The following is a 24,375-nucleotide window of genomic DNA, read 5'->3' on the forward strand; positions in this document are numbered from 1 at the left end:
TGTAACCTTTGTATTTTTCAGTGAAAATATGTGTGTATATATATATATATATAATATATACATACAAACACACACATACATATATACGCACACACATGTATATATATATATATATGTATATATAATACACACACAAATATATACATTCAGTGAAAAAAACAAAGGTTACAGGGACGTTATAGTTAGGCTGACATTTCACTCGTACAAAAGTAGAGACATTCAGCAGTTATAGTTATCTGAGCCCCATCAATGCACTGCTTATGACCTCACATATTACATCACTCATAACATGGTCACTAACATCACTGATGACATATCAAATGACATCACTGATGACATCACTGATGACATCATCCAGTGACTGTGGGTGTTTTTAAAATGTTTATGAGTGTTAAATATATATAACAAGGTGTACTGATGAATCAGTGGCTGTACGAGTGCCTGTATGGATGATTCAGTGGGTGCGTGACTGACTATATAAGTGAGTGATTAGGTGTCTCAGTGAATGTATCGGTGAGTGACTAGTTTTTGAGAATGTCTTTATCAGTCTGTCAGATGGTGTCTAAGTGGCTGTATGGGTTGCTGACTGGGTACATGAGTGGCTGTGTGTCTGAATACCTGTATGGGTACATGAGTGTCTGTGTGGCTGGGTGAGAGGGTGTGTGACTGTCTACATGAATGAGTGAGTGGGTGAGTCAGTGGCTGTATGGGTTAGTGAGAGTGTAAGTGAGGGCAGTATAGGTAACTGAGTATGTGTACGGGTGTGTCGGGGAGTGAATGAATGTGTCAGTTGTATATGGGTGAGTAACTGGATATGTGAAAGGCAGTATAGGTGAGTGTTGGAGTATAAGAGTGACTGTATGTATGAGTGAGGGATTGTGATAGTGGCTGTATGGGTGAGTGTGTCCTTGCATCAGTGACTGTATAGGTGAATGAGTATGTGTTAGTCTCTATATGAATAAGTGACTGAGTGTGTATAACTGTAAAGGTGAGTAAATGGCTGTGTGGGGACTCTCTAGGTGAGTGAGTGGGCATGTGAGTAGCTCTATGAGTGACTGACAGTGTGTGAGATGCTGCTGGGTGTATGAGTGGATTTATCAGTGGCTTTATTAGTGAGCGAGTTGCTGTATGGGTGACCTAGTAGATGTGTGTGTAGACCTATGAATCAGTGAGTGGGTGTGTAAGTACTGGTATGGGTGTGTCAATGGTTTCGAGAATGGTAGTGCAGAAGTTGGAGTGGGTGTATGAAAGGTTACATGGGGGTGGGAGTGAGTGCGTCAGAGATTCTGTGGATGATATCATCAGTGATATCATCAGTGATGTCACTGACTATGTCATGAGTGATGTAATATGTGAGGTCATAAGCAGTGCATTCCGGGGGCATAAGTTATAGTTAGCTCAGATAACTATAACTATTGAATTTCTATGGTTTTGTGCTAGTGAAATCTGAGCCTACCTATAACGTCCCTGTAACCTTTGTTTTTTTTCTGTGAATTTCTAAGTTTTTTAAAATCTATTTTCTACCTATAACATCCCTGTAGCCTTTGATTTTTTTTAAGTGTATATACATATATATATATAAATTGCATGGTTCTGGACCACCACCTTCACACAAGGGGACCATCCAGGTACGGACCACAATACGCCAAGACTTTAGAGTTGCTTGTTAAAAGGGCTTTAATTTGTTCCATAGACTTCAGTGTTAAAACAGGCAAATGCCTGGCATGATGCGTTTCGATCGCTGGGACATGATCTTGATCACATGAGACGCGGCTGACAATTGACCATTAAATAGTGTACATGCCCTATCGGTTTCAAAAACTCAGAGGCAATGTTAATAGATAAAGACGAAAGACTACCAAAAAATCGTAATACATCGTAGTTCAAAATATCTGCCTCATACATTATATGTGAATACGATATATACAACTGTAATGGAAAAATAAACATATTGCTGCTATTATACAAATTGATATTAGTTCAAAGAATATTCGCAGTACAGGAATTATAAAATGTATTACGTTCATTAATAAGTTTACTATCATCAAATATTATTTCGGACGTCTAGTCCTCAGTTTAATCTGATATTAAAGTGCTAGTGCTTATATAAGTGCGGATACTCATGACAGTACACAGGAAATACATCCTGTTCGAAATGTATATTTCATGAACAAATCTAATGTACAACTGTTTTTTCATTGAGAACAGAAAAATCCTCCTGCCTGCTACTATGATATGTCTAATTTTCATATACCTTATATCAAGATAGTCAGTTTGTCTAAAAAGTGCAGTGCTTCAATAATACCTAACCTAATGTGCCAATCCAGTGTTCTAAAACCCAATCACCATGATTTAAAAAAATACTCAACTAATGAGGCTACACAAAGGCGATACTAAATGCCTGGACATAAATGGAAATAAAGTGCAAGTGCTAGAGCAACTATAGGACAAGAACATAAGTTGATGAGTACCTATATGTGGGGAAATAATACTGATGCAAAATGTGGTTAAAAATTACAAAATTCAGAAGACCTTTGTAGAGAAATGCACCAGGGCATGCTATATCAACTGAACAAAAACCTTATGCTCTGGAGTTATTACAACCGAGAAGGATTGAGACCAATGTTGACAGACATAAAGATTGAGTGTATGAATACTGATTACTGAACACAACAAAGTCTAGAGGAAATTGTGTAGGTCCTCACTTGTATTCAGGCCGTCAGGCATCTTGGTGTCTAAAGCCAAGATGAAATGTGATTCGAGTTGGCGTAGTTTTCTTTCTCTATTACCTCTCAGTCTAGATACGGGGACAGCCTCTATTACAGAATATTTGAACTCATTCACATTGTTCTGGCTCACCAGCTTGAAAGGTCGGGCTACGGGGTAATTGGGATTTGAATTAACTATGGCCCTCGGATGTTGCAGGCTTCTGTTGAATACTGGGAGCTTGGTGCTGGCCTACATATTTCAGCCTGCATGTACATTCTAAGATGTATACAGCGTAATCATTACGGCATGCATAATGCTCTTTTATGGGAATAGGTGCCAAACTAAATGCAGTCTTGGATTCAGTTATATTGGTGTCAAATTTACAGGCACGATAAGACCTGCCCTTGAAAAAGCCCGGTATGGATAGCCAGGTTTGTGTCAATGTGACTAAGGGCCAGTTTTCACTAGGGCATCCCTCTTAAAGGGAGCTCTCCTAAAAGTGATAGAGGGTAATGCCGGCAGAATAACTTTCAGAGTTATGTCAGTTAGGACAGTAGGCCACTGAGAATAGATAATATTGCGGATCTTTTTTTCTTGTTTACTAAAAGTAGTGAGCAATCTTATCGACTGTGTGCTGTTCTCGTCCAACTCTTCCTGAGATGTCTGATCAGCAATTCTATCGCTTTTGGGTACTAGGCCTCTCTAGACTGTGAGTTTGCTTTGACAAGGGCTTTTTGTAAATCAGATTGTTTGTTCCCTCGAACAAGGAATCGATCTAGTGCTTCCTGTTGACATTGTATCAGATCGTCATCTGAGCTACAAATACGGCGAATTTGTAAAAAATCGCCATAAGGTATACTGTGTATCAAATGCCGAGGGTGTAAGATAGTAGCGTGGAGGACCGAGTTCCCCACAGTATTCTTACGATTAAATTTAGTCAGAATTTCCCCACACTGATATATATATCTATTACTCAGTAACACTGGGTAGTTATAAAAGAGGATTTTTTAGTGTGCTAATAACTGTGGCACTATTTAATTAATCTTAAATAACCTTTCCAGGACAAAGTCTCATCCACTTTAGCTCCTTTCTGGAGAGTTTCGGGGTATTCCATCAAGTGGAGGGCAAGAAAAACAAGCATTTGCAATGCAATAGGTCTCGCATTATAAAAGTGTGAGCAGCTGGCATTGCTAATAATAATGCAACACTAGCTATTGGCTTTGTAAATGATAAATAAATGCCATTATGTGTTTGTTTTATAAAATAGATTAAAAAAAGGCATTGTCATGAACAATGCCAATAGCTTAAACTTTTGCAAATGCGAGACCTATTGCATTGCAAATGCTTGTTTCATCCGACTTAAAGTCCTGGCCACATAACTTTTAAATTGGTTTTGTTACCGCATGGAGCCACGAAGCTACCCTGGCAAAAAGAAAAATAGCTGGATGCACACTTTGCTTTAGATGTAGTGCTAGTCATTGTACGCTACTCCGGGGCATTTAAATGGGCCAAAAGCCCTATTTAAGTCTGGAAACATTATGCATCCTGCCCGACCTTTAGTGACGCCAGTTTTTTTTTTTTTGGGGTGGAGGGGGGGGGGGGGGGTTCATTTTGCATCTTTCTATATAGCGCGCACTCGACCCGAAGGTTTTTGTGCGCTTTACGTATCATCGTATTTACATTAAACATTTATGCACGGGGAGATGAAGTGATTAGCACAGAATCACCGGCTGTGGACGCGACCTCGAGGCTCTAGCCCTGTTTTCCTGCACCAAATTCGGCATTTTAATCCGACAGACCACATCCCTGTGTGTGCTTTAGCTTTGGGGCTTAATGGAAAACGCTGTAAACTGCCTGCCCACTTTCTGTAATATTGTAATGAAGGCGCCTGTCCCCAAATGTGTTTTTATGAAAGCCTCCCACAAAGAAAGCGGATTTATTATTCGCGGTGCATTGTGCACCTCGCATTTGAACCCCTTGAGTTATTGTCCCGGCAAACGACTGAGTTTGGGGAGGAGCGGCACTTTGTCAGTTAACGGCAGGTAGTGCTTTACGTTGCAGCCAGAGGCCCCGCTTGTATCAATTTGTGTGTGCTGCTGACACGTGACCTCTGTATTTTTTTTTTCCTCCACTTGTGTTGTGGCAATGTAGTCCCCAGTGCCCTCAGTGTGTTTTGGCTCCAAGTTTCCTAGAACTCACCAGCTGGACTGTTTTGGGATGTGCGCAACCGGACTCTGTCGAATTTGTCTCCTTTTTTTTTTTTTTAATGTTAGAAGTAGCGGTTTGTACTCACCCCTGAAAAGTTCGCGTTTGAAACACGACGCGGACTGCTGAGGCAGTATTGTATTTCCCGGCAAGCATGTGTTTGTGAGCAGTTGCGAAGGAGAGGTTCGAGTGTTGTGATTTGAATCTAAGGTAAGTGTACCTTTTTCTGGTGAGGGAGTAAAATGTTATTTTTTTTCTGAGAGGGGGGGTGGGTGGTGCGTGAGCGGAGAACCTTGCACCGGGATGGCCAATCCCATCCCCCCTTCAATGTGTGTCTGCCCCCCCGTAGAATGCTGCCTTGAATCGGCTTACTGCCATGTATGGGCTATTAAAGTTGTGCTGCTGCCGGACCAAATGCACGTTTGTTTCTTCATGGAGTGCACTGCCAGGCAGAGAGAGGGTGTCCCAATTAACAGGTGGCGATGCAACCCCCCCCCATGTGTGGCAGCCTGGCCTGAAACAGTTTTCCGGGCACCCACACAGTGCCACCGAGTACTTCACAGGTCTTTGAAAGGCCTATTGCTTGGGAATGGTGCTTTGTTGGTTTGTCACCCCTTCTAGTGCCCCCTGCCTCTCCACGCTGAGTCTTGCTGTAAGATTTCGGACGTTACACAATTGCAAGGCCTGTAAGCTGAATCTCAGAGGAATCTTGTTTGTGGATGCTTGAAACGTGAGGGGGGAAACTAGCCTTGAAACCGGGAGTCTCCCGCTTAAATCGGGAGGGTTTGCAGGTCTGTCCTTGTGACCCTTCGTTAAAGGAAACTGCTTGTGCTGTGTCCCTCCTCAAAATTGATTTTCCAAAATTTGTTGCAGGTGAGCAAAGAGTGCCCGATTGTAGGAGCCTCCTATTCCAGCCCCCCGACCCGTACACACCTGTCCCCTTTTATAGCGCCATGTTGTGGAATTTAATGTGGTGTGTAACTTACATTACCAAAAAAAAAACACTGAGACTGCAGTATCTCCCCCAAAGCTGCCCTTTGTACGGGCCGTCGTGGATTGCGGCCAGTATGTAGTCACCGTGTACTAATGCCCTTGCCACATAACTATGAATGTTTTCTTGTTACTGCATGCAGCGACTGAGCTACCTGGCAAAGAGAAGGAAACCTGGAAGCACACTTAACTTTAGATTTTGTGCGAGTCATTTCACGCTAGTCAGGGGTATTATAATGTGACCAAAGCTCTATGGGGCATATTAACAAGGCAGGCGTGTAAATTATCGGCGCTTTAGCCTCGGAAAACTGCCGCTAAAACGGCGACGATGGGCGTGATAATATGCTCTATGTAATTTAAGTTAAAGGCCATGCTAAATGTTTTGGACATATAACATGGACTTGAATTGGAATTCCATAGAGCGTATTATCAAGCCCTTTATCGCCGTTTTTGCAGCTTTTTTGGGCCGCGAAAGCGGCGATAATTTTTTAGCCTGGCTTGAAAATATGCCCCCAAGTAACTCCGGAGACAATTCGCACCCGAACAAACGACGAGATGTTTGAACCCTTCCAGGTGTTGTGTGGAGTCACTCTAGCATGCGCAGACTGTTGCAGGCATCGCCAGGGTGCACCAGCGACAGTGTTTGAGTGTTTCTTGCTAATGCAGTTGGGAAAGCTGTGCTACGGGTCTGATTCGCAAGCCCTTTTCCCCGGCTGGACGTGTTTTTTTTTACGAGGCAAAGTGATAGACCTGCGGCGGTGCAGCCTTGTAAACTCCCCCCTTACGTTTGCTCACCCGGTACACAGTGGCAGTAGTATCTCCCTTGAGGTGCGTGAGAGTTGTTTTACGAGCGTGTTGTCTTGTTGCAGAGGCGCAACGTAAGCCAAATTTCGGGGGGGGGGTGGGCTTAGAATACATTTTTTTTGGGGGGGGGCTGAAACGTTAAGCAATAGGCAGCGTGGAGCTGCAGGGTCTCGTAAAAGGGGTGACACAACAGCGAGGCCTCATTAACATGCAAATGCTCTTTTTAAGACCTGTGAACTGCAGCTGTCACGATGACAGGGTTAAGAGGTGTAGAGAAAGAGGGTTTAAGAGAGGGATAGAGAGAAAGCTGGAGAGAGGTTTAGAGCTAGAGGTACAGAGAGGAATAGAGTGTGAGTATAGAGAGCGATGGGTAGAGAGACAGGTATACTGTGAGCAGAGAAAGAGGGTTTAAGAGAGGGATAGAGAGAAAGCTGGAGAGAGAGGTTTAGAGCTAGAGGTACAGAGAGGAATAGAGTGTGAGTATAGAGAGCGATGGGTAGAGAGACAGGTATACTGTGAGCAGAGAATCCAGGTTTAAGAGAGGTAGATATGGGTTGAGAGGAAGAGATACATCTGTCTCCTCCGTCTCTGCAAAGAGGTGGGGAGAGAAGGGAGGGGGAAGGGCAATCCGAGGAGCAGGCTCTGTCTCCGTCTCTGCGAAGAGGTGGGGAGAGAAGGGAGGGGGACAAAGCGGCGAAAGTGAAAGTAATCGAGCAGAGCATCAAAGGACTGGGTGAGAAGGGAGGGGGGGAATGCAATTAGCAGAGGAGCAGCTGTGCACGTGCATGTGATCTCGTGCACTCAAGGTTTAGGCCAGCCAAAAGACTGGGTAGCACTTTGAAAATCCCACATATAAAATGTCTCTTCGAGCCTTTGGCTCGCGAGACCTAAAAAGGAGGGGTCAACATTAGTTTTCCCCATGCACTGCTAAATAGCACATATCACATCACTTGTGACACGTTAAATGACATCAATAATAAAATCACTGCAGCATCTGAAATGACAACACTATTCCTGGCGTCAGAACGAGTTATAGTTACTTTAAGGCACAAGTTATAGTTATTCGAGATAACTTTACCTTGGGAATTTCAATGGTTTTGTTACTTTAAAAATATATAATATATATATATATATTTGTGCACCACAGAGAGTCATTGAGACACGCAAAGACACAATACACTACTGGCATATTAAAACACACAGAGACATATACACAAAAAGTAAGAATCCACCTACTCTCAGTACGGATCTTTTTCTGCTCATGAATTGTTATCTCTTTCTTCATCATCTCCACAGATGCCTCCTGATCCTCACGGTCCTGGGTCAGCTTCACCAGTTCATTCTGCAGCCGAAGCCAGTACTGGCGCAGTGAAGCAATCTCCACACTGTACTCCTCAATTTGCTTAGTCAGTGCATTAATCTGGATTTCCAAAGGTCCAACTTCTTTACCCTAAGAAAAAATATCATATGAGAAAGATGGGTGAGATGGAAAGAGAGCTCAGAGACAACATAACTACTACCTAGCAAGGTCTTCTCTATACAAGAAAGCTAACTACCTAAGGCCCAATCTCATTATCACAAGATTGACTCACTGTGTGAGAAGGCACACTATACCATGTAAGGAACAAATAAATAAGTAATTTATTTGCATGATTAATTTAAACCGTTGCCACAATATTTACATTTTTATAAAGTGGTCAGGCACGTATGCTATGTTGACATCTATCCTTTGAAGCTTGAATTTCATCTCTTTGTATGCAAATTTAAAATCACGTCATGCCTTCAAGAAAGATGTGTATGATTAAAAAGGGAAATAAATTATTAGACACATACAAAACAACATGGGAGGAACATGAATAATGATATCCAAGCCATGATTTGCGTATAGGCATCCTTATCTAGAGGCAGGAAGTAAAGGTATGAAGGTAATGAATTTCTGAACGGTCTAAATAATCACATCAGGCTGGACTGATTCCTGACAAGGAACCAGATTCACAGTAATAATAAGTAGAAACAATGCTATGATTAGGAAAACATTTCTCTAAGTCCCACATGAGGAGGAAATACAACTGTAAACCACCTATCAAGGAACATGAACGAAATTGCAAGTGTGCTGCCTGATCCCAACACTATAGGATGATGGTCCACATAGAAAACATCAGCATTCTTATGAATCCACTCATTTCTTAAGCTGCAACAGTGTCCCTGTAACTTGCATTGTCAAATATGAGTGCTCTAGGCAACACTAAGATAGCCTGCCACCTCTGGATACAATCTCTCACTCCAGATTTTAAAAGAATGAGTTAAGATATTAGGCAAGATAAGTAATAGTCAAATTCTTGAAAGACAAAAAACTGGAAATTCATCAAAAAACCTTGTTAGAACAATAGACCAACAGAACAGTAATGCACAGATGAGAAAACGTCTGGATCACAAAAAGGAACACAGGAGCATAAAAAGGGTCCTCTGAGCGGGCAACAAGTCAACTAGCTAAGTAGCGATGCATCGAATGCCAAATTCTGGCCTCTTTTCATAGTAAATACCCTGGAGGAAGTTCAGAAAAACAAAGAGGAAGGGAACACAACATCTTGCTTCTGTGTACACGATGGAGGAAACAGGTTCCCAAAGTTAAAGAACTAACCTAAAAATCGTGGACTGAATTTTCTACTGGAATAACCTGAAGATCAAGGAATAAAGATGGCTGCATCTGCGCATTACTCACACACCCACACACAGGCAGTGATATGCTTATAGAAATTGCAATAGCATATGTTTGTATAAAATGTGTTGCTAGGAATATATAAGGATGTGTATGAGCAGGAACTGAGTTTCCCACATGCAGTTAAAATGAGTTCTTTAAAAGTAAAGGTGCTGCCTCTGAGCAGCTTTAGTTTGTCGGGTGCCCAGTGGTAAACTGCTGCATCAAATCTGCCTTGCTGCGTCAGACGGCAATAGATGTGTACATTGGTCTTCAGGAACCACGGCATAACAGTGGCGGCTGATGACATTTGAAAGTGGTGAGGCGTAACATTATTGTCGTACTGCAATGTGGCGAGCGAGCGTAGAGAGCGAGCCCCACCAACCTACAGGGTTGGTTGTTACAGGGACAAAGTGCATTTTCAAGCAAATTTGAGGAAGCAGGAGGGTTAATAAACCAATTAGTGCTGGGCCTAATAAACATTGATCTGTCACTGGACCTCCCCTCCCCTCACTTCACACAGCTTTCCTCTTGTACCTTCACCCAGCTCCACAGAGACCCATGCTCACTCACAGGTGTACACACATCTCTCTACAAGGGATTGCCAAGTAGACAGACAAATACACAACTAACAAGCAGACACATCTCAGTCTTGAAACTGTAAAGGAGAGACACCCAAACGGATCTTATAATAGGAATTATAAAGCAGACACTCAGCCTCCTCCCCCTTCCACCTCGCTCCTGACTCCTGCCTCTTCTCTTTGTTAGTGTACCCCCTTTCTCTGCCTCTTATTTCCCCTCTCACACCTGCCCTTGGAATGCTTGTGCCACCTGCCTTCCCTATGCCTGCTGCAACAGGGGCAAGCCCATATCTATTGGATCTGTTAACTCGTGTTTAAATACAGGAACTGTGACTACAGTACACGGTGGTGTCTCCACTTTGTAAAGTTAAGCGGTATTTGGGTAAAATACCCAGGTTGCAGCATAATATTACGGAAGGAGATCAAAAAGAGAAGAAAAAAATACCAAAACCTAGAAAAAAAAAAAAAATTCTTATTATGTGCTATTACAGCTGTCAGTAGGTGGCAGAGGCAAGTGCAGAACTGAAAGCGGGTATTAAAATATCTGTGGTGTTGCTCCTCACCAAGTGTCTGATGCTCAATAACATTGTGGCTCATAAATAATATATATGTCAACTAAGTTAACAGCGGGCACGTAAACCAAACTGGGAGACAGACATGAGGATCTTATATGGATTTATTTATAACAGCACCGTCATGGAGGGACGGTGAATCAAAGCCAAAGTGATATGAGGGCTGAAGTGATTCCGAGCTCAATTGCTGCTGCATTCCGGAAGCCATATTCAGTGAATCCCTTGGGGGTCACCCAGGGACGAAGCACAGTGTGCGAGGCAATGATCAATATGGAAATGGCAAATTCATGGTAAAGAGAGAGGAAAATTAGCATATATTTTGTGTTGAAAGAGATTCTCTCGGGTTTGGGGAGGAGGCGGTGAGTGGGGTGAAGGTTTAAACTAATTGCTCCTCTGAGCCACACTTTGATGTGCTCCAGGGCATGTGGCGAGGGTGGAGCTGATCAGACTGAGCCATGTCCAGAATGGCAAAGTGACAAGTCCGGAGGTTGACGAATGAGGCTCAGACATTGCAGAGCATTATTAATGAATGAGCCAGGAGGAAGAACGGCGGAAGCGTGGATGTAACCACAGCTGGACTGACACATCTTACACAATGCGTGGTCGACTATTAAAAGTCTTTCTGATCAGATACTGGAGAACAAACACATTGATTAAAGCGCAAGCGTCGGCTTCGCAACTGGGGCGCTTGAATGCTCAAGGGCAGGCACTGCCGGGCCAGCCTCGCCGGATGAGTAGTTTGTGCATTAGCGTCCTTCACGTCTTGTAAAACTTTACTTTCCTGGCATGCTTTTCAGTTGAATAGAATTAGTCGAATATGAACCCTTAGGTGGCACCCAGAGCTGAGCCACAGAAGTGGAAACCGCTGCCAGATGCAACACAATCTACTACCAAGTCTGAATCTTCTCAGACACTTCAGGGCCACAGAATAAGCAGCAAGACGGCTGTTTTTACACCATCTTCATTTAAAAACACGTATGTATTCGAACAACACAGACAATTACAACAATTGTGCGTCATTGATTCAGGGCAGCATTTAATCCATTTTACATGAGGTTTACTTGTACCAATCTCGTTGAATGCATTCTTACTGTCAGTAATTGACAAAGATCTTCAGTGTTCAGTCTTTTCTCCATAAAAACTAAAGATCTGATATGGTGACATACATGTATCTTAACATATAACATTCATAAATCAGATTAAGCAGAGCCACCAAAGGTTAGGCAAAGAAACCAAAACCAGGTGAAGTTTCAACGGCATCAAGAACTAAAAACTGATTCGGGACTGCCAAATACATGCCAAATACATGAATGCACGTTACAGCACAACAAGGCCAGATCTGTGGTAAAGCAGGCACCTATCGTGAGCAATTCAGGCCCACATCAACAGTAACACAGGCTTGCAACTGCAGCAATGCGAGTTCCTATTAACAGCCACAGGACAGCATCTGTCACTACCGAGTCAGGCTGGAAAGTACTTCAGTTGACGTCCCAGCCTCAAGTCAACCTATTTTTTTTCATTTACAATGCATAGATAACAGGATATGGAGAAGGATTGTCGATCTGCGAATAAGAAACCGACATGCACAATCCTATTTACTTTTACATCCTGAACCACGCTCCCAGCAGGGCGGCTGCACGTTGTATAGGATAGAGGATAGTAACAGTATTTCTCAACAGGGGGGGTTACGGGGGCTTGGTCGTGGGAGGTTAAAAAAATTAAGTAACAAAAGAAAACGTACTTGACCCGTGCCGCCTCTGCTGCTGGGCAGGGGTCCCGCGTTGGAGCCTTCAATGTCTTCTGCGTCACTGAAGTGGCTGGCAACCCATCTCAGCCAATCCATACGCTGCTCCAGAAGCGCCTGGATTGGCTTGGGCAGGGATACTCCCTGCCCATTAGGAGACCGGGGGCTGCGGCATGAAGCAACCCTTGCTCTCCTAAGGGGAAGGCTAGTGCGCATGTTGGGGCTGGTCGTAAAAATTACCAGCCCAAAACCGAACATGCGCACTATTGCCGTCTAGTGCGCTGTCACTCAAACCCGGAGTGCTGCCGCAGTCCCACCCCCTTCAGCGTACCTCGTTCTACTTCTGACGCCAATTACAATCAGGAGTCCTGATTGGAATTAGCGTCAGAAGTAGAACGTAGAATTTGTTATTTGTTTGTAATTTATGACAACGATGAATGGGCCCGTGGCATTAGTGGGGCAACGCCCCAATGGACGCACCACCACTGCTGCATAACAGTGGTCTCATAGACTTGATTGCCCGAGCATCAAATGTCACACAACCAGCTTCAATGGAATGGGTGCTCAAGACAGTTTTGAAGGTGCTGACAGTAATTTGTTTGTCACCTGTGTCTATGTAACAACATGTTTATATTAACTGCCCTCAAAAGCATCTTAGCTGACCAGGAAGACAGATTCTAGGTACCTAAACCTGCCCTGAGGAGAAATAGCAAGAATACCAACAGTTGTTATGTTACTGTATAATCCCCTTATGTCCTGCAAGAAACCCTCACAAAGCTCACAAAATACCTTTGCAGAGCAACCAAAAGTAGAAAAGTGAGGCTAGAATATTGGTTAAGAACACGTAATTATTGTACAAAGAGGGAACAGTAACTTTGCACCTGTAGAAAATTATACCTATACCTATTATACTATGCCTATAGCAGTCATCAGATTAAGCCCTTCTCTCCAACCATAGTGCCTGAAATAGATGTTGGCGGACATGGTCCCTCCGTCGCTTTTTGGACAGTGTCACCGCCCGCCTACTTGGCAGTCCGTCCGCATGATTTAGATATTAGGGGGTCCATAAACAGTAGCCCGATTGAGTCCTGCTGACTCCGCTAGCATATCCCTCCCACCTCGACTGCGCCAGAGGCAGAAGCGGCTGTTAGAGGGAGTCCAGCCCGGATTCCCGCCGACCTAATCATGATGTGCCTTTCCGTCGGGGAAAATCTGGTGGGGATCCTCCTACTTTGAGTTGGTGGAAATGGTAAACGAAGAAAAAGAGTTGAAAACTTACCTTTTTTCGTACTCCCACTTCCGTTTCCGTCTTGATCCCCGTCATCCAGGTCCTTCCTGTGCTGATACTACTTCACCACAATGCGAAGCCATCCCGTTGTTGCCGGTTTCTGAGTCACTTGTCTCACTATGAATTGTGTGGTCACATTTGCTTTAACCTCGTGTATATCTATATTGGTGTTGCATGCAATTGTTTTAAGTGAAAACGGTTACCCAGTCTGTTGATGCCACGTCTAAATACAGCGGACAGAATGCCGTCAGCTTGTCGGACCACTTGTGAACACTGCCGCGGCGGGACGACGGAAACACCACCAAGATCTAAATCAGGCCCATAGTCGAGAACAGGAATTGACTTTACTGTCTTTATTGGTTGCTTCTTGTAATCATACATAAAGCAATGCAGCTCTACTGCAGACACTGGTATGACAAATTTCCTGTCCACACTTTCCAATCAAGCATGAAGCTGGGTGATGTCATCTAGGGAGAAATCTAGCTGGGAGGTTTTTTCTCCCCTTCATTGAATACAATTTAGTTACTTTAGTTTTCATCCTGGTGTTCACCCTCTGAGTATCATTCTGGAACCTCACCTTTCTCATCAGCCATATCCTTATTGGTGTCTTGCTGGTCCTCCTCACCAACGTCCAAAAGAGTGGGAAGCACAGGCATGGCTTTGCAGGCGACCCAGATGGCATACGCGGTATGATAATGGCAGCTGAGACAGTTGGGTGGTGGGCACAAGAGTTGGCTACTGAAATGGCAATGGAGGAGGTCCCTGTGGAGCCTAGAAATGTTGGTGCCTTATAATGACCTTTTGCAAAGTCTCCATTATTTTATCAAAGTGTTCAAAAATGCCACAGAAACCTGCATCATAGACAATTCCCTGCAAAGATATTGGGACTCCTAGTAGGGCTGATAGCTCTTTCTGATGTCATCTGGAGGAGGATTTGCAGAGCCTACTCTCCATATTCTTGTGAGCTGTGAAGGGGCTACCCAACATTATTCCTACATGGTGAATTTTCATGCTCCTCCTCTTGATATTCTGAAATGTAGTACACCTTCAATTGAGCAGGGATGTAGACCATGTCCAAGGTGTGCTTTCGGTCACTTATGTACTCCTCTGTCTCTTAATCCAGGTTCCGGACCGGTAAACGTTTTGTCACCTTTAATGGAGACTGCAAATAAGAGACTGGCAGCGCTAAATCCAGTTAAAAGACAAATTCAGCAGTTGTCAATGGGATAATCAAGGGTGCCAATGCTCATTCTGTGAGGAAAATTTAGAACTTAACTTGTAAGCACCTGTTTGTGGCATATATGTGTAGCTGTAGATACACATGCTCTGCATAGACTGTAAAGCAGGTATCCCCTCAGCAGTGGCCAGCTGGAGGATGTTGCAGAGGATTGGAAAAGTATATGTAATACAATTTGGTCAATATTAGCTTGTTGGTGTGCTATAAGAACAAGTTACTTACCTTTGGTAACGATGTATCTGTAAGAGACATACATTAGTTTCCTTACCTTAGAATTAGCCCCAGGCGTCAGACTGTGTCCGGAGAATTGTTTCTGTATCAGTACCCCTGCACATTGGTAGGTGGCGTTAGTTGACTCCACGTCCGCCGTCGGCATCGTGGTTGCCCGGATGACGTCGCGGTCTCAACTTAGACGCCACCCCTGCGCGCTGACGTCAGTTCTGACACGACTTTTCATGCCAGAAGCGCAGAGCCAAGCAAGACACTAACCACTGGTGCACAAAACTAAGGCCCTGGAAGGGAGTCTCTATCCCTAGATGTCAGTTCGCAAAATGTGGAGGACGGGTGGAGCGGTAAGAAATCTATAACTAATGTATGTCTCTTACAGATACATCGTTACCGAAGGTAAGTAACTTGTTCATCTGAAAGAGACCATTAGTTGTAGATTCCTTACCTTAGAATAGATACCCCAGCAATGCCAACCCCGGAGGTGGGTCTGCAAACCAAGTCCACACCAGAAAGTCCTGGAGAACAGAACAGCCAAAAAAGCTGTCTCTCTAGACTTGGTTATACAGGCAGTAATGTTTTGTGTACGTGTGCAGGGATGCCCACGTGGCTGCCTGGCAGATGTCAATCAGCGGAACTCCACGTCCTAAAGCAGTAGTGGCTGCCGTCGCCCTGGTAGAGTGGGCGCGCAAAACCGTCATTCACACTTAAGTGCCCCAACCACTCCTCCTCTGCTGGTTGTGACAACAGCCAAGTCCCGCCCCGTAAACCTGCGTCACAATGTAAAAATAAAATGATGTGTTATTATCATTTTGTTTTTCATTTGTCCACTGCTCAAAATGTGGAGGAGCTGCCGCTGGAGTGGACAAGGTAACTGCCTTACATATGTCAGCTACAGGAATGTTACCAAGGAAAGTTAAGGAGGCCCCCTTATTCTGGGTAAATTGGGGCTTGGGTGGTGTCCACAGTTGCCATTTGGCTTTAGCGCAAGTGTGAATGCACATGATTAGCCACCTGGCTGTGCCTGCTTTGGAGAGAGCATGGTCTTTGTGTGGTTTTTGAATGAGACAAAGAGTTGCTGCGTCAGTGTACTATATGAGAGCTTTTTGACTTCTAGTGTGTGAAGATCCCTTTCAGTCACAAAGTCTGGTCTGGGGAGAACACCTGGAGTTCAATAGTTTGGTTAAGGTGGAAGGAAGACACTACCTTGGGGAGAGATTTTGGATCAGTCCCAAGAACTACTCTATGATTGTGCACCTGAAAGAAGGGATCCTAGAGGGTAAGAGATTGAAGCTCACTCACTTGCCTGAGAGATGTAAGGGCAACTAGGTAGGCCACGTTTCAAGAGAGAAACTGTACAGAGCACAAATGAAGGGGCTGAAAGGAGGTTTCACGAGTCGAGTGAGGACAACGTTGAGGTTTCAGACAGGAAATGGGGGTACCCCAAGGTGGAATAACCTGGTTCAGTCCCTCCATAAACGCTTTGAAGACTAATACCCTGAACAAGTACAAATGTTCCCAATTCTGAAGGTAAACTGCAACTACAGTTAAGCGGAAAAGGATAGACGTAGAGGTAAGGCCTGATGTCTCCAGATGAAGCAGGTAGCAAACTACGGGCTGGTTTAGATCTTGGTGGATCTGGACCCGCTGTCACTTTTCGTCAAAGTCTTCATTAGCAGGGTCTTCTGTAATGGAACTGTCAACGGGGCTGATGGCGACAGGATGTTCTTGCTCAATGATGGGAGGTCACCATTAGAGTCAGTGGTGGTGTGGTCAAGGCTCTCATTGAATGTCGCCAACAAGGTCCTTATTGCTGGTGCAATCAACAACAGGGTTGGTAATTAGACTGTCAACGTTGGTTCAGTTGGGAAAGCAGACAGCTCTTCTGTAGAACCTGTCTTTCATGCCATTTTGAATGCAGGAGGCTCAAGGGCTTTTTTATGTCTTTTCTTTAGATTTCACCCCCTCTGTGAGTAAGAGGTTCAGCGCTGGGATACCTTCTGGGTGACTACGCGCTTTAGAAAAACCAAATAATAATAATAATAATAATAATAATAATAAAGAAGGCTGAAGCAGGTGCTTCCTTAGAGATTTCCAATATCTTCATTTTTTGAAAAGCGTTTGAGGAAGTGCTAGGTAGGGCACTTCTCAGAAAATCTATACTGATGAGGGAGGAAATCATTTTGCTTTCAAGAAAATATAAAGCCAGCCTCATTTCCCTGCCCTTCACGGTTGTATATGGGAATTTTCTGCAGAGGTTTATGTGTAGGATGAAGGCAATAAATGCACTGTAAGTGTGGATCCTCTATATAAATGTTCCATTGTCCACAAGCTAAACATGATTTTAAGAGTGATCTTTTCTCCTTATCTGTCATAATGGTAGTTGAACAGGCCTCCCATTGCCAGACAACATCAGGAGTAACTCTCCAGAAACAACTGACGGTTCACACCAGCTGAAGCTGAGGATGGTTGCAATCCAGGGATGGTAAAGTTGCAGGACAAAATCTAGAAAGAAGAGTTGTGTAAGTAGCAAAGAGCAAACCTGTTTGCAGGTACTCCCTCATGCAAGAAGTGCAGCAAACAACTGAGCTATGGTGGCCTGTAGAGGGTATAGTGAGCGCTGCAATTTCACATCATTGACTGAAGTCTGTGTTGTGTCAAATGAGGTGGATGTTCTACTAAAGAAACACTGTTGTTGGACCTATGGCCATTTCAAAACTCTTTAGTGCTATTTTAAATGTACCGGGGATTCTCAGCCTTACAATGAGGAATGATTCAAACATGTGAATCTCTCAAGATTTATTTTGACACGAGGAACATGGCGGCCAGCTAGCTAGCCGGTCGCGGGTCGCTCGTCCTCCGGCCTCTATTTTGAGACTATTATGAGACTTTGGTATTAAAAGGTTGTTGCTAAAATTCCCTGAAGCTCCTTAGAAACTCTGGTGCTTACTTATTGTACCTTTTTCTTTCTTTTTTACCGCTTTTTTTTCTCCTCTCTGTTTCGGGCGGTCGGCGGGACAGCTTGACGGCTTGTGAACTTCGAGCTCACCGGAGCCCTCTGCTAGTGTGGCGGGCTGAGTCTCCCCAGTCTCTCCAGCGCTTGCTTTGAGTGTTCCGCTACGGGGATGAGCCACCACGGCATTGCGGACAGCTGGTGGTCCTCTCGGCTTGCCATAACCTGCCAGGGAGTCTGGAGGGAGCGAGGGGGTGGAGACGCGACGTTCTGCTCCTCAAGACGCGGTAAGAGAAAGGGGGGGGGGGAATCACTGTTCATGACTGTGTGTCAGCCTCTGGATGTACGGCGACTTATACTTTCTGCTTTTTAGGGCGGCGGGGGCACTCGCTGAGCATCGTTGTGCCCGGCACCTTCGCGATCGGCTGTTTAGCCCCTGTTCAGTCCCTGCATTGAGTCATAGCTGGGGAAGTTCTTATGGTGTACTTTGCTCAGAAATAAAGTACCTTGTTACTGCCGGACACCACCCACAGTTGGATATTGACAATGAGTTCAGAGATATTCTAGGAAAAAATTATTTGGCGCCGTGCTCTGATAAATTAATTAAGATAAATAAGATAAGGAATGAGAGCGCCCCTTGCCCTATGGAGCTAGCGATACAGCAATCTGGACAGCTTGAAAATAGAGGGGGTCAGCCCACTGAGGGGTGCTTGTCCAAGTCAAACAAACCAGAGGTGTTCTGTAAATTAAGATCACGTACCCTTTTAGGAGGGGAGTCTTTTGCAGAACAACACGAACAAGCATGTCAAGTCGTAGGCACTTCAGTAACAACAGTAACAAACCATAAGCAAAGGAAGCTGCTCAATAAACCTGAGAAATCTACTCCAGTGAAGAGTAGGAAAAAAAATAAGAATCAGCACCCTGCCAAAGTGATTCCTTCACTTAGGTCATACTTCATGGCTAATACTCAGGGTACTGGGAAATCTGTAAATCAGGCTGAGCCAGTGCCAGGTGAGACCCAGGAGTTAAATGCTGCAATTCCTCTCTCCAATCGATTTTCTCCATTAAGTGAGACTACCATGGCTTATATGGCAGAGGGTGGCAGCCAAATCGAACTAGATGACCCAGGTGGTACGCCCCCGGTCGTAGCAGCGCAAAGCCCAAACTCACTATACGGGATGTTAAGGCAGCTATCGGTGGAGATTGGGGTTCGTTTCTCCACTTCTGAAACTAATCCGAAGAAGATTCAAGATACCTGTACTAGTTTAGAGGAAAACCTGTCAGCACTGACGCATCGGATGGAGGCCCTTGAGAACAAAGAAGGAGAACTGGGTCTAGAGGGTAAAGACAATTCCCAAAAAGTGCGTAGGTTGAAAGAAAAAGAGCGGGACCTAACAGAGCGGCTGGAGAGGCTTGAAAATATCTCGAGGTGGAACAACATTAGGATTTTAGACCTGAAAGAAGGTTTGGAAGGGGATAATTTAAAGGCTTATGTTCTAGATATCTTGATTAAAGCCTTCCCCCAGATCGCAACAGCTCATATTTGGGGAACTGAAATCCAGAGAATTCACAGGGACCCCTTTAAGTTGAATCCTGCTCGGAAAAAGCCTAGAAAAATTCTAGTTTACATTCAATCCTATCTTCTAAAGGAGCAACTATTGGGGGCGGCCCTTAAACTTAAATCTATCCAGGTCCAGGATGTCGCCTTCAGAATACGGTCTGATATTTCCCGGGTCACAGAAGATAGAAGAAGGGAACTGGGTAAGAGAATGGATGCAATAAGGGACCAGGGAGCTCAAGTGCAGCTGCGATTTCCCGCCTTTCTAAAAGTTTTCTGGGCCAATAAGATGTACAATTTCAGGTTTCCAGAGGAAGTAGATAGTTTCCTGGCACAAACTAAATCTAGCTAAACTAAACTAAATATAGGGCCAGATTCACAGAACGAACTTAAGACAAAATCCTAAACATACTACCATTTTGGTATTCACAGAAGGCACTTACTCATTTTGGTATTCACATTAGGCACTTACTCATTTCGGTATTCACAGAAGTTAGGAGTCCTAACTGTAGGACTCCTATATGCCTTCTGTGACTACTGAAAGTCTTAAAATTTGTATTTTTCTCAATTTAGTAGTAGTAAAGTTAGGACTCCTAACTTTAGGACTCCTAAATGCCTTCTGTGAATACCGAAAGCCTTAAAATTAGGATTTTTCTCAGTTTAGTAGTAGTATAGTTAGGACTCCTAACTTTAGGACTCCTAAATGCCTTCTGTGAATACCGAAAGTCTTAAAATTAGGATTTTTCTCAATTTAGCAGTAGTAAAGTTAGGACTCCTAACTTTAGAACTCCTAAATGCCTTCTGTGAATACCGAAAGCCATAAAATTAGGATTTTTATCAGTTTAGTAGTAGTATAGTTAGGAGTCCTAACTTTAGGACTCCTAAATGCCTTCTGTGAATACCGAAAGTCTTAAAATTAGGATTTTTCTCAATTTAGCAGTAGTAAAGTTAGGACTCCTAACTTTATAACTCCTAAATGCCTTCTGTGAATACCGAAAGCCATAAAATTAGGATTTTTCTCAGTTTAGTAGTAGTATAGTTAGGAGTCCTAACTTTAGGACTCCTAAACTAAGAAAAATCCTAATTTTAAGACTTTCGGTATTCACAGAAGGCATTTAGGAGTCCTAAAGTTAGGACTCCTAACTTCTGTGAATACCGAAGTGAGTAAGTGTCTTCTGTGAATACCAAAATGAGTAAGTGCCTTCTGTGAATACGAAAATGGTAGTAAGTTTAGGATTTTGTCTTAAGTTAGTTTTGTGAATCGGGCCCCTAGTGTATAGTTTTCAGTTTAAAGGGGGATTCAGCACTTATTATTATTGGTCTTTTTTTTTTCTTCTGGAGGCTGGAGGGCTTCGGCTCGAAACGCAATAGCTTATTGCCAATGATTAGTCAGGGAGGGTTCCCGTGGGTGGGCGGGTGGGGGTTTGTAATGGTTTTCATGTTTGTTGGTGGGGAGCATTGGGAAGGGAAAAACATTGCGTAACAACAATCTCATGTGACATAATAACCTCTAGTAGTTACAGCAGTGGGTGGAGTCAGGACAATGATGGGGGATAGACCTGTACGGGGAGGGAAGCAGTGTCTTGAATTCCTAAGTTGGAATGTAAATGGGTTAAGGGTTAAAGGAAGACAGCGTTTGATTCTTTGGTACCTACAAAATAGCTCAGCTAGGATCTTTATGATTCAGGAGACCCATCTTTAACAATCAGAATGTAAGGCACTATTTGGTAAACTAAGATGGGTGGATAAGATTATAGCCACAGATCAGAAATGTTGCTCGAATGGGGTTGCAGTTATATTTAAAACGAACTCGGGAGTTGAGCTTATTAAGTCTCAGGTAGATGATAGAGGGTGCTGGGTTATTGTAAAAATCAAGTGCCAGGAGTTAAAATATACACTTGTTAGCTACTACGGACCCAATGAGGATGATATAACTCCCCTGAATAATCTGTGTCTCGCATTAGCCAACTATGAATCCTCTTTGATTTTGGGTGGAGATTTTATTGTACTTCTAAATAATAAATAAGTTAGGTCCTCTCCTAGAACGCAGGTAGCAGTTCCGCGTGTTAAAGCTCATCTCTTGACCATATTAAAATTGTTTAACCTCTGTAATGTATGGCGGAAAAAAATGGGAGAGAGAAGGGAATATTCCTTTTATAGCAAGAAGAATTCTCATTATTCCAGAATCGATTATATATTTATGGAGCATTCTGATCTTGATAAACTTAGCTCAATAGAATATCTGCTCATATTTATATCTGAACATGGTGCCATATTTCTCAAACTAGAACTAGAACTCCCCCCAGAGTTATCTCTGAGGAGGTGGACTTTAAATAGGAGATTTATTTTGCAATCTTCAAAACCTGGCTTTCTGAAGTCAGAAACAGCCAGCTTCTTTCGGGATAATTTGGGGTCTGCCCCTTTGCATGTGGTCTGTGACACCTTTAAGGCCTGGTTGAGAGGGATACTAAAAGAAGAGGTTGTGGTGCTGGGCTAGGGCCGAGAGGAAAGAACTAACTGACCTGGAAGCACAGATAGCAGGGCAGAAACAGATTTAAAGGGGAGCGGTCTTCTTGGGACAGATAACAACAAACTAATAAAGAGAGTTGAAGAGCTGCAGTTGAAGTTCAGACTAAAGACTGAGGAGAATTTACTCCAAAAATGGGAGGCAAGTAAAATGAGGGACTTCGAGCAAGGGGAGAACTGTGGCAAGCTCCTTGTCATGAAGAGTAGGGTTGACAGATCTAATACCTATATCACTAAGATCAAAGTCAGTACACGAATCATAGAGGATTAAGGGAATATAGAACAAGCCTTTGCACAATTCTTTCAGGAATTATACCGAGAAGACCTTCAGGTAGTAGAGGAACATATTGATGGGTGGCTTAAAGAGAAACAACTTCCAAAATTATCTGAGGCCAGCCAGGGAATCCTCTCATTGGAAAATACAGGGACTGTGATATGAACTGTTTTAGATACAGCTAAGAAAGGGAAAGCGGCAGGTCCCGATGCGATCCCGATTGAGGTCTACGCTAACTTGAGGTTATCCCGGTTTGGCTGAAACTGTATAATGAGATCTTGGATGGTACATCCCCTTTGCCTGATTCTTGGAGTGATACAGTTATTGCATTGATCTTGAAGCCCGGGAATGATCCAACCCAGTGTCAGTCATACCGGCCAATTTCGTTACTACATGCTGACTATAAGGTCTTCGCTGGAATTTTGAATAATCGGGTTAGTAAGATCGCAGGGTCAATAATTCACGAGGACCAAAAAGGCTTTTTACTGGGGCGGCAGATGTCGGATCTTGTATATACCTTAATTGGGGCGGTCGATTTGGCTTCATCACAGGATTTCCCTCTTTCAATCATTACTGTCGACTCAGCCAAAGCCTTTGACCAAGTGAACTGGCATTTTTTGGATAGGGTCCTGAGGATCTTTGGCTTTGCCGACGGTTTTAAGGAAGTCCTTAAAAAGATATATAAGTCCCCCCGAACACAGATTTCTGGTTAACGGCAATCTCTCCCCTGTAGTTAAGATAGGGCGTGGTACTAGGCAGGGCTACCCGCTCTCCCCCATCTTGTTTGATTTGTATCTAGAAACTTTAGCCCAGAGTATAAGATTAAACCAGAAGATCGCTTCTTTTCAAACAAGTGTGTTTGTGAGGAAGTTAGCGCTGTACGCGGATGATCTGATTTTATTATCATCAAATGTCAACACCACACTCTCGGAGCTCCTGGCTGAAGCCCAGATATTTGGGAAATTATCTGGTTATGAAATAAACAATGATAAAACTGAGATCATGGCTTGGAATATCACTGATCAGGAGGGGATTTTTGCTAGGGAACTCGGATACCTTGGAGTGATAATAACTCAGGACCCCACTCAAATCCATAAAACTAACTTAGACAGAGTCTCAAAGGAGGTTGATGTTTTATTAAAAAGATGGCAGACCATCCCACTTTCCCACTATGGCCGGAGTAACCTGATCAAGATGTGTGTCCTCCCGAAATACACTTGTCTCTTTAATAATATCCCTCTAGAATTTGCAAAAGCCGATATTCTTAAAATCCAGGGCAAGATATCCTCCTTTATCTGGGTAGGCAAAGCGATCAGGTTGCCCTGGAAAAAACGTAGGCGCAAATTACAGCGAGGGGGCATGGGCTTACCAGATCTCCAGTTGTGAAAGGCCTACCAATTAAAAAACTGCAGGATACTATTGCTTACCCCAGACGACTCACTGATAGGCTGCATGTTTAAAGCTATGCAAGTAGGTGTAGGGGAGCTAGGATTCATGTACAAATTCGGCTCTCCTAAATTCTTTCAAAAAGTTCGCCTGAAGACGCTGCGTTTGGCGGCCAAGTTGTGGTAGGATTGCCGAGACTGCTTGGGACTTTCTTATTATAGTGACTGGGCCCCAGTCTGGGATTCTCCTGGTACACCGGAGTGTCTTTTGGACGCTCTTGCCTATCCACTAAAAGAGGCAGGAGTCGCACATTGGGTAATAAATGTCATTCATGGGACTTTTGGAGTCATACTACTAGCGGAAGGTTCAAGTTTTATCAGCTTTCTTCTTGGTGAAAGAGTGAATGCTGGTCCCTCTTGGAAGACAATAGCATGGAAAATGAACTACAAGACTTGGCCCCAAGGAAGAAAGAAGTGGCGCAATGGTACAACAATCTTCTGGCAGCAATAGATAGAAAGATGGAAAAGCCATACCGGGTCTGGGAGAATTACTTGCCGAGGGAGGAGCTGAAAGATTTATGGCAAGTATCTCTAGACATTCTTTACCCCCTGATTTAATCAGCTGC

At 43.7% G+C, this 24,375-nt stretch overlaps 1 protein-coding gene across 1 annotated transcript in view; it reads right to left on the bottom strand.

The window, feature by feature from the left end:
- The window catches only part of CCDC40 (coiled-coil domain 40 molecular ruler complex subunit), a 708,731-nt gene that overhangs the window by 294,508 nt on the left and 389,848 nt on the right, over window positions 1–24,375 (bottom strand). The window contains exon 15 of the mRNA XM_085617438.1: window positions 7,945–8,158. Within this exon, the coding sequence (XP_085473564.1) occupies window positions 7,945–8,158 (214 nt within the window). The remainder of the gene's footprint in view (window positions 1–7,944; window positions 8,159–24,375) is intronic.

This window comes from Triturus cristatus, chromosome 7 (assembly GCF_964204655.1).
Source record: "Triturus cristatus chromosome 7, aTriCri1.1, whole genome shotgun sequence".
Classification (NCBI taxonomy): domain Eukaryota; kingdom Metazoa; phylum Chordata; class Amphibia; order Caudata; family Salamandridae; genus Triturus; species Triturus cristatus.